Raw genomic sequence first — 16694 nt, forward strand, 5'->3', positions numbered from 1 at the left:
GTGCACACACATGTTTGCATACATGTGTGTACGAGTGCATTTGCACGTGCTGAGGGAGAAGATGGAGGCAGGAAGGACCAAGCACATTACCGCTGACAGCCTCCTGGGGAGGAGGGCTGTACCCAGGACAGAGTGTGATCACATGGCTGTGTGATAATGGGTCCATGTATGGAACTTTCTCAGGGGGCCATGGGGGTTGGTCTTGCAACTTCAGGACCGTCTGGAGGTCTGGGCTGTCCCCACAGGCAGTGGTACCCATCTGAAGATCACGATTCACCACCAGATAACATCACCTTGAGCAAGAAAAGACAAAGTGGGGCCTGTGTGTTTATCCAGGAGGGATGTATCAGTTGGGCAGAGCCTTCATCTGGCCCCATTTGGTGATCTGATGGCTCCGGTAATCTGTGAGGCCAAGAACTGGGACTTTGGAAGAAAGTGTTCCTAACTCCTATAAGGAAACCCACTGTAAAGCATAGAATCCAGAGCAGACTATCACTGGAACTTCTCCCTCACTCCCCATGTCCTTCCACATCCCCCTACCCCTCCATGTATCTTGCAAGAACCAAAGCCCTTGTCTTCAGAGTGGGAGGCCCTCATGGCCCCAGCAACAGTGCAGATCTGTGGACCTTCTGGCCCCCAGTCATGTTTTGAAGGAATTTGGCCCAAGACAAGCTTCTCCGTTGTGCATCTTTCTCTCGTTCCTATATTGTTCACCTCTGCTGCATTAAACAGCCCTGCCTTATTCCTACACTACTGTGGTCCATTGTGCAGGTCTCAGGGGCCTGGGAGAGGGTTCTGAGTGTTGCGAGGCAGAGCAGCTCTTGAGCTGGCCCCACGCAGCAGTCTCATGAGCTTGTCTCTGTGCCAGCCTTTGCCGAGCTGCAGACGGACATCCACGAGTTGACCAGTGACCTTGACGGAGCCGGGATTCCCTTCCTGGACTACAGAACCTACACCATGCGGGTGCTGTTCCCGGGAATCGAAGACCACCCTGTCCTCCGGGACCTCGAGGTGAGAAGCAGTCGCCATGGTTGAGTCCTTTCCCGTCACAGTGTCAGTGCAGAGAGAGACATTGGTGACCAAGTCCAGCCACCTCATTCAGAGGAGGGTCAGCTGAGGCCAGGGAGGGGACAAGACCTTGTGGAGCCAGTCTGTCCCTTGGGACGAAAGGGATCTCAGAGCACAGGTGAGAGTAGGGCTTTGGGTCTTAAGGGACTGTGGATCCCCTGAGAATTAGATGGAAAGCAAAGACTTTCTCTCCCCCACAAAAATTGTCCATGTACGCAGAAACAGGAAATCTGGCCAACAGTGTAGGGGGTTTGTGAATGCTTGTTTAAGAAACCACAGTATAAAGGACTTCGCCACTTAGTTGGTGCTCAATAAATAAATGTGGAAAAGATAACTGCCGTGCTCAGGAGGGAGGTGGGGATGTGAATGATAAGAACGTAACTGCCTTTGTACCAGCAGGGACCTCATCCTGTGAACGCTTTATCCCACTTACTGTCTAGTGTAGTGTCTGGCTTATGCATATATTCATATTACGCTTTGTTCTGAAAGGGATTTGGAATGACTTATAAAGATAAACACCAGAGAAAAGCGAAACATATAAATGAGGAAAGCAGGGCAAAGTAGTAATTCTAAGGAATAATTGCCCTGAGTTGACTGCTGACTAGTATCCTGGTCCCGTTTTCAGTACTTTACATGTACACATTGATGTAACCTCCCAGGAGCCCTCAGAAGCAGGCACACCCATTTCACAGGTGATGAAACTAAGATCACACAGTGGGGAGGTAGTGGGGCTGGGATCTGAGTCCAGCAGGTAGACTCCAGAGTCTATATTCTTAGGGACGGGGCTGTATACTTGGCTTCTGAGAGACTATGTCCATGTCATGGTTTGCGGCTCTGGAGACTTCTTTGGATGGATCAAAAATCTTCAGCCAGAGCACCATGGAAGATAAACCTGATTCCATGTTTCTATTGTCCAAAACCTAGAAACAGACCTGTCACTTGAATTGCACGGTTAAGCAGGTGCTGACCCCCGTGGGAATGTCTGCATGGGTTCTCCAAGGGGCCATAGAAGCTGTGTCCCCTGCAGGAAACGCAAAAGTCCCCAGTGCTCAGGGCCCACATGTTTCTCTGACTTGACTGTGGAATGAAGCACAGGAGCGTGTGTGTGTGGGGGGGTGTGTGCGCGTGTGTATGACTTGTGTGTGGACTGTGCATACCTTATTTAACTTTGTTTTCCATACCTTTCATATCTTTGTCTTGCGTACCTTATTTATCTATTGTGTCTTCCAGCAAGAGTGCCCAGCACATAGTAGGCCTGCAGGAACTGCTGAATGATTTGACTGGATGAATGTATGTCTGTTTGAAATAGGGTAGAAATGTCAGTCCTAGGAAGGGAAGTTGTGTTTGAACATGCCCATACCCCTCAAAATAAGAATTCAACTACGATGAGTATATAAAGTTATTCTCTCGTTTTCACTAGCTGGAAATTCCAAGTAGATTTCCCTGAAGCATTTAACTTTTAAATCAGATTTGCTGAGACCACTTCTAAGCAAGCATCCCTGGAGGGCAGCCTGAATACTTTGGAGCAGGGCTGGGGCACAGCCTTCTCCCACACAAGGTGTTTTCTTATGGATACATACTCACTCCACACTGCTTTCCTGACCAGTCCTATGGCCCAGATTATAAAGCATGCCACATGCTATGTATGATCTTATTCCTCATTTGATCCTATCTCATGTCTTTTCCACCTGCCCTTGCACCTCCAAAGATATTTTGTTTTGTTGTTTTAAGATTTTTGATGTGGACCAACCATTTTTAAAGTCTTTATTGAATTTGTTACAACATTGCTTCTGTTTTATGTGGGGGTTTTTTTGGCCATGAAGCAGGTGAGATCTTAGCTCCCCGACCAGGGATCAAACCCACATCCCTGTATTGGAAGGCAAAGTCTTAACCACTGGACCACTAAGGAAGTCTTTCTGGAGATGTTTGGATTGTCAGGCCTGGTTTGGTGCTGGAATAGTGATCACCCAAGAGCAGCACATGCCGAAGGGCTGCTCCAGGTGGTGGAGGGGAATTTCAGGGCTCATCCCCCAACAGGATGTTGTGGGTGGTGGTGCAATCGAACACAGCACTGCTCCAGAGTGCACTGATCATATGCAGCACTTCCTGGAATTGTGCAGTGCACAGCCTGCTTCACTGTCCATAGCAGCCCTGTTTGCCCAGGACCAGAATTCTAATGATTCCCTCCATTACCTTTTTGAACTGTACCCAGCCCTTTGCTGAAAGCTGGTGGCATCCTTACCTAGCAGCACTTCCCCGGGCCTTTCCTTGAGAGCTAGTTTTCCGAGAGAAACTGCTGCCCAAGTCCTAGCCTTAATCCTCAGCAAGGTGCACAGTCCACTAGCCCTATCCAGCAAGCTGGGCTCAACAGACAGAAACTCTGGGCCCCCTCACACCCAGCCCAGGCCCCCAAGAATGGAGCCAGCTCCCTCCCCCACTGTGCACTGCCCTGGCCCTGTTTGCCTTGTCCCCCTGCAGCTAAGGCATCCCCTAAACAGAGGCTTCCGGGGCTGCAGAATGAATGGCAGCAGACTCCTTCCTCTGCCCAGAAAGCTTCAGGAGTCCTTGTTCAGTATAGTCCAGAGCACTGAACTGTACTTCACTTCATGGGGACACCACCCACCCTACAGGCTGGATGCACAGGAGGCCCGTCCAGGGCTGCACCACCAGGAATCCCTGACGCCCCCGCAACACACACCCACCCATCTGTCAAGGGCTGTGGAATGAACTCAGTCCATGGAGGGCTGCAGAATAAAGCCTCCGAGAATCAGGGCTGCTGGATTCTGCCAATGACCTGACCAGCCTGTATGACTCCCTGGATGCTCTCTGGGTGGATACCCCATTTATGTCTGAGACTGTTTCTATGGCCCCCTGTTACAAGTCACCTCATGTCCTGCCATAGCCTTGCTCCTCATGGGGCACCTTAAAATCTCCCCTCCAACCTGAGGCTTCTGTCTTGTCCTTGCCTTTATCATGAGGGGAGACTTTCTGGTCCTACCCTCCTGCTCAGAAAGGAGTTAACAGCCAGCTTCACTGATCTCCCCGAGGCAGAGACCAGGAGACGGCTAATTGTCAGGCATGGGCTCTGAATCAGGCAGGTCACACAGACTTGTAAAAATTCTGGCAAAATATACATAACATAAAATTTACCATTTCAACCATTTTTAAGTGTACAATTCAGTAGCATTAAGTTCACTCACATGATTGTGCAACCATCGTCACCGTCCATCTCCAGAACTGTTTCATCTCCCCCACCTCAATCTCTGTACGCATTGATCACTAACTCCCCATCCTCCTCTCCCAGTCTCTGGCAGCCACCCTTCTACTTTGTGTCTCTATGAACTTGACTACTCTGAATACCTCGTATGAAAGTTCAAGTTGCTCAGTCACGTCTGACTCTTTGTGACCGCATGGACTATACAGTCCATGGAATTCTCCAGGCCAGAATACTGGAGTGGGTTTAGCCTTTCCCTTCTGCAGGGGATCTTCCCAACTCAGGGATCGAACCCAGGTCTCCTGCGTTGCAGGTGGATTCTTCACCAGCTGAGCTGGTGAGCAGGCAGATTCTTTACCAACTGAGCTATCAGGGAAGCCCATACCTCCCGTATAGTTGGGATCACAGAGTATTCGTCCTTCTGTGACTAGTTTTTTTCACTTAGTAAAATGTTTTCAAGGTTCACCCGTGTTGTGCCATGTGATAGAATTTCTTTCCTTTCAAGGCTGAATAGTAGCCTGTTGTGTGTAAAAACCATATTATGTTTATCCATTCTTCTGTCAGTGGACACATGGGCTAGTGTGAGTAATGCAGCTATGAACATGAGGGTACGAATGTCTGTTGAAGGCCCTGCTTCCATCTTTTGGGTTCTGTATGTAGAACACAGGAGTTTCTCATTTCCATTAAACTCATTCATTGATTTCTTGCAGACAGAAATTGCCATTTACGTTCCACGTTAGCCTGGGGCTATGTGAGATCCAGCCTCGTATGCATTGTCCAGAGATCTCATATGGATCACTCTATTCTCATTTGTTTCCAACCTCTCCCTGCTTCTGGATTAGTATCTCCCTGTTGGTTTTCCAGGTTTGGAAACATTCCCGGGGAAGCCACTGACTAACTTAAAGCAGGGTTTCCACCTTCTCAGGTGCTGGGATGGGCATGAATGGTCGGTGCTTGTGAAGAAGATGGGGTCCTCTGGTTTCAGGCCGTCCCGGAGGTCGGGCCACCAGGCCCTCTCTTATGACAATCTGAGTGCAGCCCAGGCATTCAGATAAGGGGCTGCCCAGACACCAGTTACACACCAGTCCTTTAAAGATGCAGAGCAAACAGTAACCGCACACCTCGTTTTCCATCTATCCTTGCCTCCTAAACTCTAACCTATTGGGTTACAATTAAAATTTACTATCCAATTTTATTCTCACAGACTTCAACTAAATTATCGAACCATCTGGTGAATAAAGAAACTCTTGTTTCAGCGTGCCATTTGCTTAGGAGGTGGGGGCGGCAAGTTACAGAGGGGAATTGTTCTGGATACTTTTCACCAAGATACTTCACTTCCTTCTCCTCTTCATAAAATTGGGGAAAAAGTGCCTACTTTCTGCCCCTGGACACTGTGCCAATGCATTAGGTACCTTGGATCAGTGAAAACAGCCAAGGGAGGAGAAGCAGGTAGTAAAACTGCTGCTGTTTAAGTGCGTTCTGTGTGTGCCAAGCACTTTACATACATTATCTTATTTAATGTTCATAAAACATTATGACATAGGCACTCATATTCTCATTTTATAGATGAGGCAGTAGAGCCCAGAGGTGACAGAGCCGTCCTCCGTGTACAAGTCTGTTAGTCTCTCTGATTCCATTGCTTGCTGCTACGGGGATGCTCTTTCTCTGCAGGTCATTTTGATGAACCTTCCTGCCCAGGGCCCTGGCCCTGTTGCCTGGAAGGAGCGTGCAGCCACGGCAGGGAGTCCAGAGCCATTCCCCCCACTCCTCCCCTCCTCCCCTGTGCTTGGCTCCCCTGTCCTCCTCCAATGACACCTGAGCTCCAAGAGGCCCAGCATGGGGGGCCTTGGAGCTGACTGTCGGTCACCACCGCCCAGACCCAGGGGTAGGATACACTGGCCATCGATGCAGATGGCCAGGGACTAGTAGCCAAACAAGCTGGGGTTTGGCAATGCAGCCTTGCCCGCCACCAGCTGCTTGGCCTTGAGAAACTGCAGTGGCTTCCCTGAGAGGCGGCTATAAGGGGGTCGCGACTCACCCTCGCGAGGTTATGAGAGGGCTTTGTTTGATCGATGTGTGCAATGTGCCAGGACTGTCTTTTGCACAACGCAGGAGCCTGAGAAATGGCGTTATCTCTCATTATCAGGACAAATTAGAGAAAGATTGTTCTGAGGGGTCCGAAGGCGAGAGGAAGTAAAGCGTGTGCAAGTGTGTGGGAGGGGCTGTCTCGGGGCGGGAGTCAGCAGGAGACAGACAGACAGTGGACAGACTGCGGCCCTGCCTGATGGACAGCGAGGTGGCTGTGTTCCCCTTGCCCTTCCCTCAAGAGCCCCCGTGGAGTGTGGGACTCAAAGAGCCAGGCCGGAGCTAAGCTGAGCTTGGAGGACCTTGGGGAACGAGAGGGTTGCCAGAGGGGGCTATGCTGAGAGCCAGGATGAGTTCCGGGGGGCCTTAGCCAGTACCACCCTGGCTCTGGCGAGTTCCCATCTCTCCCGAGAACTGACTGGAGAGGTACCAGCCCTCCATGTATCAGCACAGCGGCAAAGGAAACACAAATGGACCCAATTTGGAAACCCGCCTGTTCCTGACCTATGTGAGCTTCTGATGCCAGGCAACAGGAGTTCTGTGCGCATGCTTCTCCGCAGAGTTAAGGGGTCAGGGGTTCCCCCACTGAAGGGACTGCATGGTTCCTGGCTGATGATCGGAGGGGAAGGCCTGGGTCTGACTGGACTCTGCTTCAGCCAGCACCAAGCCCTGAGCTCAGAACACAGGGCGGCACCATAAATGAGCAGAAGGAACTTTGCAGCTCTGCATCTGCCAGCTTTGTGGACCTTGACAACAGGATTTCTCTGGCCACCTCCATCCCCCCCAGTTTAAAATCTCTAGAGAGAAGCAAGATGCACTCAATAACTGGACTGTGGTCATGCCGAGGGTTTTCACATGTCTCGTTCAGTGCTCTCAGAAGCCCCGGGATGGGGAAGGACACTGTGCTGCTGCCCACTTTGTGGCCCAGCTCTGACACTTTTCTGTCTTGGGATCTTGGAAAGTTCCTTATCCTCATGGGGCCCTGGGGTAATAACAGCCCCTGCTTCATAGGCTGTTGTGTGGATTACATGGTCAGTATTCCTAAAGTATGAGGAACCGTGCTTGGCATAGATAAGATCTGTATACATATTAGCTGCGGTGCCTTCTTGACTCTGATAAAGGAACTGAATCTCCTAAGGGTTCTGCAGTTCGTAAGTGACTGTGATGGAGTTAATGCAAGCTCGACAGACACTGAAACTGTGTCCTTTACTGCTCCATACACAACACTCCTTCCCAAGGACCTGGCACATTTACCCTCCCCACCCCCAGCGGGTAGGGGACACATCCTTCAAGACAAGGCTTCAAAGACACCTTCAGTGGGTGCCTCTTGCCCCCAGTGCTTCCCTCCAGAGCAGAAGCTATGCTTAATTTCTTAAATGAACTTTTTATTTTCATGGAAGCATAGAGACAGAAGGCTTCCCTGGTGGCTCAGACAGTAAAGAATCTGCCTGCAATGCGGGAGACCCAGGTTCGATCCCTAGGTTGGGAAGATCCCCTGGAGAAGAGAATGGCTACCCATTCCAGTATTCTTGCCTGGAGAATTCCGTGGACAAAGGAGCCTGGTGGGCTACAGGGGTCGCAAAGAGTCAGACACGACTGAGTGACTCACACACACACACATGTACGGACAGAGCAATGCACAAATTATCAGAACACAGCTCAGCACATTTCCCCCAAGTGAACACACCGTCAGGCAGCGCACAGACTGAGAACTTCACAGTCTCCAAAAGTTCCCCTGAGCCCCGTTCCAGTCACAGCCACCGCCCAGAAAACCCTTTTACTTCCATTTTTGAAGAATTTTAATTGTTTTATTTAAATCTGGGTTTAATGGTATTGTACAGTATGCTCTCTTTTCCACCTGACTTTTTTCTCTCGATACATTTACAAGAGTCATTCCTGTTGTTGTGAGTGGCAATAGGCCCTTCATCCCTGTTGCCCTGAAGCACATCCTTGGGTAAATGTACGATAGTTCCTGGGGGTCTCTTATTGTTGCCCGACCTCCGGCCGTTTCTGATTTGGGGCATGACGCATGGTACCACTGTGCCTGACCTCATGCAGCTCAGAGCTGCCGCTCCCATGCCTGGCTCAGTTGCTGGCTCATGTTTGCTGAGTGGATGGGACACCCTTGCACGGATCTCCCAAATGGACAGAAGATGCAGCATGGAGCAGGGTCTCAGAAGGAATTCCTAGAACGACAAGTGCTAGAGTTAGGCAGTGCCTGAGAGGCTCCTGGGCTTAAGCTTCTCCTTTTTGCAAGTGAATGAACTTGGGCCCCAGAGAAGTAAAGGGACTTGCCCGAGCTTCCACGGCATGGGGGTGTTAGAGTGCCTGTGGAGCCCAGAAGTCCTGGCTCTGAGGCCACTGATCTGTCAACAGGAACCCCAGCATCGGAGACGGGTCAGCAGTAGGTCAGCCGAAGGCGCAGGTTTGGTGATCCCCCAGCCAGGGGGCGGGGATCAGAAGCCCCCACTCCCTGAGTCAGCTGGCATGACCTGGAGTCACCTGGGGCTATGATGGCGGTCTCCGCTGGCGAGGGGCCCCCTTCTCAACTCCGTACTAACGATGACGCTCTCCCTGCCTCTGGAGACAGTGACCTGGCTCGTGGGCTGTGACACGGGTTAGGTAGGCACCCAGTATAGTGCCTGGCTCTAGATAAAGGCTTGGTGGCATCAGCCATGTGGCCTGTCATGAGTGAACGGGAGTTGGGAGGCTCCACACTGTGCACAGCCAACCCCTTGGGGCATCCCTGGCGCTCGGCCTGCCTCACCCCATTGTGGGAGGCAATTAAGACTCCCGCACCCCTGGGTCTCCCCTGCAGGTCCCGGGCTACCGGCAGGAGCGTGTGGAGAAAGGCCTGAAGCTCTTTGCTCAGCTCATCAACAACAAGGTGTTCCTGCTGTCCTTCATCCGCACGCTGGAGTCTCAGCGCAGCTTTTCCATGCGCGATCGCGGCAACGTGGCCTCGCTCATCATGACGGTGCTGCAGAGCAAACTGGAGTATGCCACCGATGTGCTGAAACAGCTGCTGGCCGACCTCATCGACAAGAACCTGGAGAGCAAGAACCATCCCAAGCTGCTGCTCAGGAGGTAGGATCGTGGCCCGGGGGCCCCATCCAGACCAGCGCACCAGCCTGGCTCTTCTGCCCTCGGGAGGCCAGGGTGGATCTCCCAGGAGCATCCAAGTCCCCCAGGGTCCAGCACTGACCTGGCCAGAGGCTGGGGTGGACCCATGCCCTCTTAGAAGAACTTGCCCCTTGTGTTACCTGTGACTTAACCAAGCTCATCTTCTTGCCCCACGGTTTTTCTTCTGCCCCTCTATTGACTTTCCATTCTCTTCCTTCTGCCCTTACACTCCCCTGATTGAGCCTTTCTACCAGAATTTTTCTCTTATGGATTCTTCAGAGGTCATTTTTCCATCCCGTCACCTTTTCCACGCTGCTGCCGCTGCCGCTAAGTCGCTTCAGTCGTGTCCGACTCTGTGCGACCCCATAGACGGCAGCCCACCAGGCTCCGCCGTCCCTGGGATTCTCCAGGCAAGAACAATGGAGTGGGTTGCCATTTCCTTCTCCAATGCATGAAAATGAAAGTGAAATCGCTCAATCGTGTCTGACTCTTAGCAACCCCATGGACTGCAGCCTACCAGGGTCCTTAGTCCATGGGATTTTCCATGACTGAACTTGAATTAGAAGAGATGCCCCAGGGCCTCTCTGGGCACCCACCTCACCATTTCAAGATGGCAGACTTCAGCCCCTTGTAATTCTCACTGCTGTCCGGGGCCAGCAACAGAAGCTTGACCCAGAGTTTGGTGGAAATGCAGATCCTCAGGTCACCCCACACCTACCGGATCAGAATCAGCACTTTAGTGAGGAACCTAGGGGATCTGAATGTGTATTAAAATTCGAGAAGCACTGGTCCAGTCAGCGTTTGAGTTCAAGGTCTTTAGTGACAACTTGCCTGATGCAACACAGCATGTATTTCCTGGCATCTGCTGTGGGTTCTGCCAATTCCAGGTCCACCTTTCAAAACCATGGATGCCTCATCCTTGACACTGTTTGGAATCTGCATGGTCATGTGTGCAGACATAACCATATACCATGGCTTTGCTTGAGGAAACAGAGACCCTCTGCCTCTGTCTGATGTTGTTGTTCAGCCACTAAGTGGTGTCCAGATCTTTTGTGACCCCATGGACTGTAGCCCACCAGGCTCCTCTGTCCATGAACTTTCCCAGGCAAGAATATTGAAGTGGGTTGCCTTTCTTTCTCCAAGGGATCTTCCTGACCCAGGGATCGACCCTCTGTCTCCTGCATTGTCAGGCAGGTTCTTTGCCACTGAGGCACCAGGGTCTTCCATTCAAACTGTCCATGCACTTGAAGACCATTTCTCCTCCAGGCTATTATTCCATTTCCTTTAGCCTTTGCATAGATGAGGTTGGAACCTGCCTTCCCCCACATCAAGCTATGACGTCTAGCCCTCTGCCTGGACCACCCCACTTATCGCCTGCCTTTGCCTTCCATCCTTGGTCTCTGAGTGGGAGGCAGGGCTTCCCGCTCAGTCCAGTGGGTAGTCTTGGCTCTGTGAAGTGTTTACTTCTGGCTTTTTCCTGGTGCAGTGGGCATTTGCCAGGCACAGCTCCAAAAAGTTGCTCCATATAGGCACAATCATACAGCTTTAGAAGCAGCAAGGTAGATTATTTTGCTTTTTGTTTTATTTTCACCATGCAGCCACCCACCAGCATAATTCTAGGGTTGCCACCGCCCGCCAGAACTCCCACCAACAACTTGCCGCCGAGGTCTCACTCTGGATCCGTGTATTTCCTGCTCTCGTTGTCCACTGGCTCTCTCCCAGATGCCCTCTCTCCCTCCTGCTCTCCTATGTCTCCTTTTCTTCTTCTTGTCCTTGGCTGCTCTCCTCCTTTCAACAGTTTTCCTTCTTCTCAGCTTCATTTAGTGCTGGCAGCTGTCCAACCACCTTGAGAGTTGAGGTGTTAGTATCTTCTGGCAACTGCAACTTTCAACTCTATCCAGACATACCTGATACAAGCTTTCTCTCTGGAACTGGCCACACTCTTACTGCAAGTTTGAATGTAGTTTTTCTCTTAAGTGAATGCAACCAAAAGTGTCCTTTAGTTGGTCATGCTGCTGTGATGTTCTCACTTTCCAAAGTAAAAAAAAAGAAAAAATGGGTTTGGGTAGTAGCATGAAAGATGCAAATTAGACTCAAGAATGAAATCACTATCATTGCAAATAAAACTCTAGAAAGGCTCCCAGGAGAAGTTCCAAAGTCCATGGAAGCCTTTTAAATAAGACAATTTGGATATCTATTGGAATGAGCTAAGATTCAGCTCCCTGTTACTACTTACTCTGGGAGCCTTTAGCTTAAGGGGTGGTCTCAGTCTGGTCTATCTGGCCTTTTTCCATGACCCATGTCCCCTGTCACCTTCTTTTCCATCCCCAGCCAAATGAGTGTCTCAGGGGTTCTTTTTTCTTTTCTTATTCTAAGGAACACACCTATCTTATAAATTTCTCTAAGATGTTTGTCAGTGTGATAGCTATGAGCCATATGTGACTATTTAAATCTAAGTTAAAGCAAATAAAATAAAAAATTCTGCCTCTCCCCATTTCAAGTCCTCTATGGCTGGTGGCTACCAGGTTGGACAACACAGAAAGTGCTCTTGGACAGTTGGACATGATGTTCTAGCATATTCTCACAGAAACCCACTGAGGAGTCTACACTCAGAAAGTTATCTCCCAGCTTGGTAGGCAAAGCTTATCTTATTAATTATCTTAATCATTATGATGTGTCTAGGAGTCCATGGAACTCAGGTATCCCTTCTTGTTGTTCAGTTGCTCAGTCATGTCCAACTTTGCCATCATATGGACTGTAGCACACCAGGCTTCCCTGTCCTTCACTATCTCCAGGAATTTGCTCAAACTCATGTTCATTGAGTTGATGACACTATCCAACCATCTCATCCCATCCCTGCCTTCACCTCCTGCTTTCAATCATTCCAAGCATCAGAGTCTTTTCCAATGAGTTGGCTCTTTGCATCAGGTGGCCAAAGTATTGGAGCTTCCAGGTATCCCTTACGGTCTTAAGATTTCTGAAAGCCTTAAGCAGCAAGCTCCAAGTAGAGTTCCTGCCCTCCTGCCCTTGAGGTCTGACCAGCTGCCTCTGTCTCTGTCTTGCTCTGTTGGGTACCTCCATGACTGCTGCCAGGACTGAATCAGTGGCCGAGAAGATGTTGACCAACTGGTTCACTTTCCTGCTCTACAAGTTCCTCAAGGTATGACTGGATGCGGGAGGGAATCTCTGGGCCTGCCTCAGCTTCCCCACCAGCCTGGGCACCAACCTGCAAGCTCCCAAGTTCACAGATACCACAGCCTAGCTCCTAGAATCCCACCGAGAAATGGTGTTTCCCTCCTCATAGTCATGGAGGGAACAGGCTCCTGACCATCTCAGGAGACAGAGCCCCACAGTCAGGACTGGCTTGAGAGGCACGGTCCCCACTTTCTCCCAGGTGAGGGGAGATGAGTTCTAAGAAGACCCTTGCGTTCCCATTTCAAGCTGAAGACAGTTCACCCCTTCTTTTGCGTTCCCATTTCAAGCTGAAGACAGTTCACCCCTTCTTTTCCTCTTGCTCTCCTCCTGCCCTGGCCCCAGCTTGGTACTTACTGATGCTGATGAGGGCTCTGGGCAGGTAGAGAAGCACGTGTGGTGGCAGTTAAACTGCAAATGTGACTGGGAGGCGGAAGAGCTGCTCGGCCTCCAATTACTGACTTGTAAGGAGTTCACACCGCTGAGGACTGACCTCTGTTCCTTGATGGGGCAGCAGAGAAAGCAGGGTACAGCGGGGAACTGGGAGAGGGACAGACAGGGGTGTGGGGCCAGAAACATGAAGAGAGGGCTGTAGAACAGAAGTGGGAAAGAACAAGAAGGGGAGCAGAAGAGAATCAAGACAGAGAAGTGGAAAGCAGAGGAGAGACAGAGGCCATGGGAGGCCAGGCTCCACACATGTGGGGTCCTCCCAGCACGGCTCTCCTCCATGTGCAGGAGTGCGCTGGGGAGCCCCTCTTCTCGCTGTTCTGCGCTATCAAGCAGCAGATGGAGAAGGGGCCCATCGATGCCATCACAGGTGAGGCCCGCTACTCTCTGAGTGAGGACAAGCTCATCCGCCAGCAGATCGACTACAAGACCCTGGTAAGCCAGCCTCCCGGCTCCTCCCCGTGACTCTGATCCCACCCTGGTCCTGTGCAGCCCCTGCCCAGCCCAGGGGATGCTGGGAATGCTGACAAGCCACCTCTCGGGTCCCCACTACACAGGGCCAGCCTGGCCTTCCCCCTGTGCATGGCACCACCCCGACTTCCTCATCCCAACACACCAGGGGACCAGTGTCTCAGACATATCTGAGCAACAGCCAGAGACCAATGTACTTCCAGGCTGGTAACCTGGATTGTAAGGTGGTAACCCCTTGCCAAAAGCTGGCTGAGTATGAGCCCAAGGAATGACACTTTCTTAACAGTTCTCCCAGTGAAGAACCCATGCTTTGCAGATCAGTTCCAAATAGTAGCAGGTAGCGTATGAAGAGGGGAAAGCCAAAAATGGTTGCTCATGGTCCCGAAGCCCACACTTGAATGACTCAGGCTGTAGGATAGGATGCTCGGCTGATCTGTTTAAGGTGTGTGTCCAGGGAACAGGTGGATACCTGTATCCACCCTCAGTCAAGCTTATACTCCCTTTCCTGCTAGAAACAGTTATCCCCACAAAGCTCAGCACTTAGGAGCACATGGTTTGGAACCAGGCACACCTGGATTGGAGCCCTGATTCCTTCTGACCAGCTGGGAGATTTGGGGCATGACTCTTAAAAAAAAATCTTGAGTTTGGGATCTTTAGCTGAAAAAATAGGATAATAATAAAACAGGGATAATTGCACTATTTACCTCCCAGAGCTGTCCAGAAGATGGAGTGTGATCAGGTGTACAAAGCCCTGAGCCCAGGGTCAAGGCTCCCCATTGCTGGCTCATGTGAGTCCTGCTCCTCTTTCCCCCCTGACTGTCTGCTGGTGCCCACTCTCTTTCCAGGCCAGGGAGCTCACTCTTGGGCTTTTCTGGAAGAGAGCTCTGATCTCCCACCAGGCCTTCTCCAGGAAAGAGGAAAGAAGGTAGAAGAAGTGAGTGAAAGTCGCTCAGTCATGTCTGACTCTTTGCGACCCCATGGACTATACAGTCCTTGGAATTCTCCAGGCCAGAACACTGGAGTGGGTAGCCTTTGCCTTCTCCAGGGGATCTTCCCAACCCAGGGATCAAGCCCAGGTCTCCCTCATTGCAAGCAGATTCTTTACCAGCTGAGCCACAAGGGAAGCCCAGAGTGAGAAAATGAGACAAAAAATAGCTGTGGAGGGTCGTACATGGAGGGAGCCCAAGAATGGAGGTGGAAGAGACAGAAATGGACAGAGAATGTTGTTCAGTCACTAAGTACAATTCTTTGTTGACCCCATGGACTGCAATAGGCCAGGCTTCCCTGCCCTTCACTATATCCTGGAGTTTGCTCAAATTCATGTCAAACTGAGTCAGTGATGCCATCCAACCATCTTATCCTCTGTCACCCCCTTCTCCTCTTGCCCTCAATCTTTCCCAGCATCAGGGTCTTTTCCAGTGAGTCAGTTCTTCTCTTCAGGTGGCCAAAGTTTTGGAGCTTCAGCATCAGTTCTTCCAATGAGTATTCAGGGTTGATTTCCTTTAGGATTGACTGGTTTTATCTCCTAGTTGTCCAAGGGACTCTCAAGAGTCTTCTCCAGCACCACAATTCTAAAACATCAATTCTTTAGTGCTCAGCTCACATCCAGTTGGACCATTAAGAAGGACAGAGAATAGACGAGTTTAAAATGCACTTATCAGGAGATGAGATACACAACAGCCTGAGGCAAGGCAGAACTGGGCAGAAGCCCTGAGCTGAGGACGAATCCCAGACCCTGAAGCCAGCTGGGGAGATCTCCTGGCCACTCTGAACACAGCTGGTCCTGCTGGCTGGCAGTGATGCAACCATATGCACCTGTCCCACTCCATCCTCAGAGGGCCATCCTGCTGGGGATCCCAGCAGGCATCTCAATGGATCTGCCAGGATTGGCTCAGTTGACAAGGCTTCGAGGCAGCCATGTCTGCGTGAGGGCCCAGCTTCCTTAGTGTCGTGGTCTGCTACAGGGGAGAGTTAGAGTCTCTGATTAACATGGGAAAGGGAAAAGAGAAAAAAACTTCCAAAAATAGATACCTGAATAGATTTCTTAATGAGCTAGAAAAACTACTGTTGAAATGTCTCCTGCCTGGTCTCTCCCTCTCAGATCCCTTTCTTTCCCATCTCATCAGTGGTTCCCCAATATTGACGCCAACGCAATGAGTTATAATAACACTGTGTCCCCAGATTGCAGCATCCTTTATACCAGAGGCCAAACTGTTGGCACACCCAGCTCGGTTGCAGATGACTTGACTTCAAGAGATTGTGAGGAAATTGGAGTGGGTCAGGGAAGCGCATCCACTGAGGTAGAAACACTTGGGGAAGAGGCACCGTGAGGGAAGGGGAAGGAAATTGCAGCTGTCTTGCCTGGAGAAAAAAATGGCTGCTGGGAGATTTAATAGCCACCCTCAGGCCTGTGAGAGGAAACCCCCTCCTGTGGAAGGGGGAGCAGCCTGGTCATTGGTGAGGAGGGGTCAGGAAGAAAGTGTGTTAGCAGCAGACAGGGCTGATCTGAGAATCGAGATGAAGGGGTCAAATAAAGTCCAGGCCATCCTAGAATTCAGCATGACTGGAGGAGCCCAGGGCGCTGTGGTCCAGCTGATGGTAACCTTGTGCTAGGCGGGAGTGAGACAGGTGCTGAGAGGCTCAGCAAGCGTCACTTGACAGTCAGATGCTCCTCCTCTATGCTGAGTGATGAATTAGATTGAACCTAGACTAGCATGCCTAGGACCCTGCTGCTGGGAGTGCCCAAGAGCCTAGCTGGGAGCCCGCTAGAGTGCTAGGTGCTCACTTGGGAGCCTGTCTGAAAGCAGAGTCTTAGGCCTGGTCCTCCACCTCCCAAGTCAGAATCTGCATTTTAACACAACCCTTTAGTAATATGGGCTTCCCTGGTGGGTCAGATGGTAAAGAATCTGCCGGCAATACAGGAGACCTGGGTTTGATCCCTGGGTCGGGCAGATCTCCTGGAGAAGGGAACAGCTACCCACTTCACGATCTGGCGTGGAAAATTCCATAGACAGAGGAGCCTCGTGGGCTACAGCCCATGGGGTCGTAAAGAGTTAGACACAACTGAGCAACTAACACTTATAACTATTTTAGT

The 16694-nt window shown here is 50.8% G+C and overlaps 1 protein-coding gene and 1 long non-coding RNA gene across 3 annotated transcripts in view; one reads left to right on the top strand and one right to left on the bottom strand.

Moving 5' to 3' along the window:
* Positions 1 to 16694, top strand: part of PLXNA4 (plexin A4) — a 480156-nt gene that overhangs the window by 427439 nt on the left and 36023 nt on the right. For both annotated transcript variants that reach the window (XM_086395591.1, XM_086395590.1), the window contains exons 21-24: positions 869 to 1011; positions 9186 to 9454; positions 12584 to 12650; positions 13418 to 13564. In XM_086395591.1, coding sequence (XP_086251717.1) covers positions 869 to 1011; positions 9186 to 9454; positions 12584 to 12650; positions 13418 to 13564 — 626 coding nt within the window. The remainder of the gene's footprint in view (positions 1 to 868; positions 1012 to 9185; positions 9455 to 12583; positions 12651 to 13417; positions 13565 to 16694) is intronic.
* LOC147373786 (uncharacterized) lies at positions 8154 to 13441 on the bottom strand. The gene is made up of 4 exons (XR_015162078.1): positions 13040 to 13441; positions 11398 to 11519; positions 9198 to 9416; positions 8154 to 8553 (listed from the first exon to the last, which is right to left on the bottom strand). It is a non-coding gene; the product is annotated as an uncharacterized LOC147373786 (long non-coding RNA).

This window comes from Bos grunniens, chromosome 4 (genome assembly GCF_055505025.1).
Source record: "Bos grunniens cultivar Pamir isolate PY7600 chromosome 4, Bosgru_T2T1.0, whole genome shotgun sequence".
NCBI classification, from domain to species: domain Eukaryota; kingdom Metazoa; phylum Chordata; class Mammalia; order Artiodactyla; family Bovidae; genus Bos; species Bos grunniens.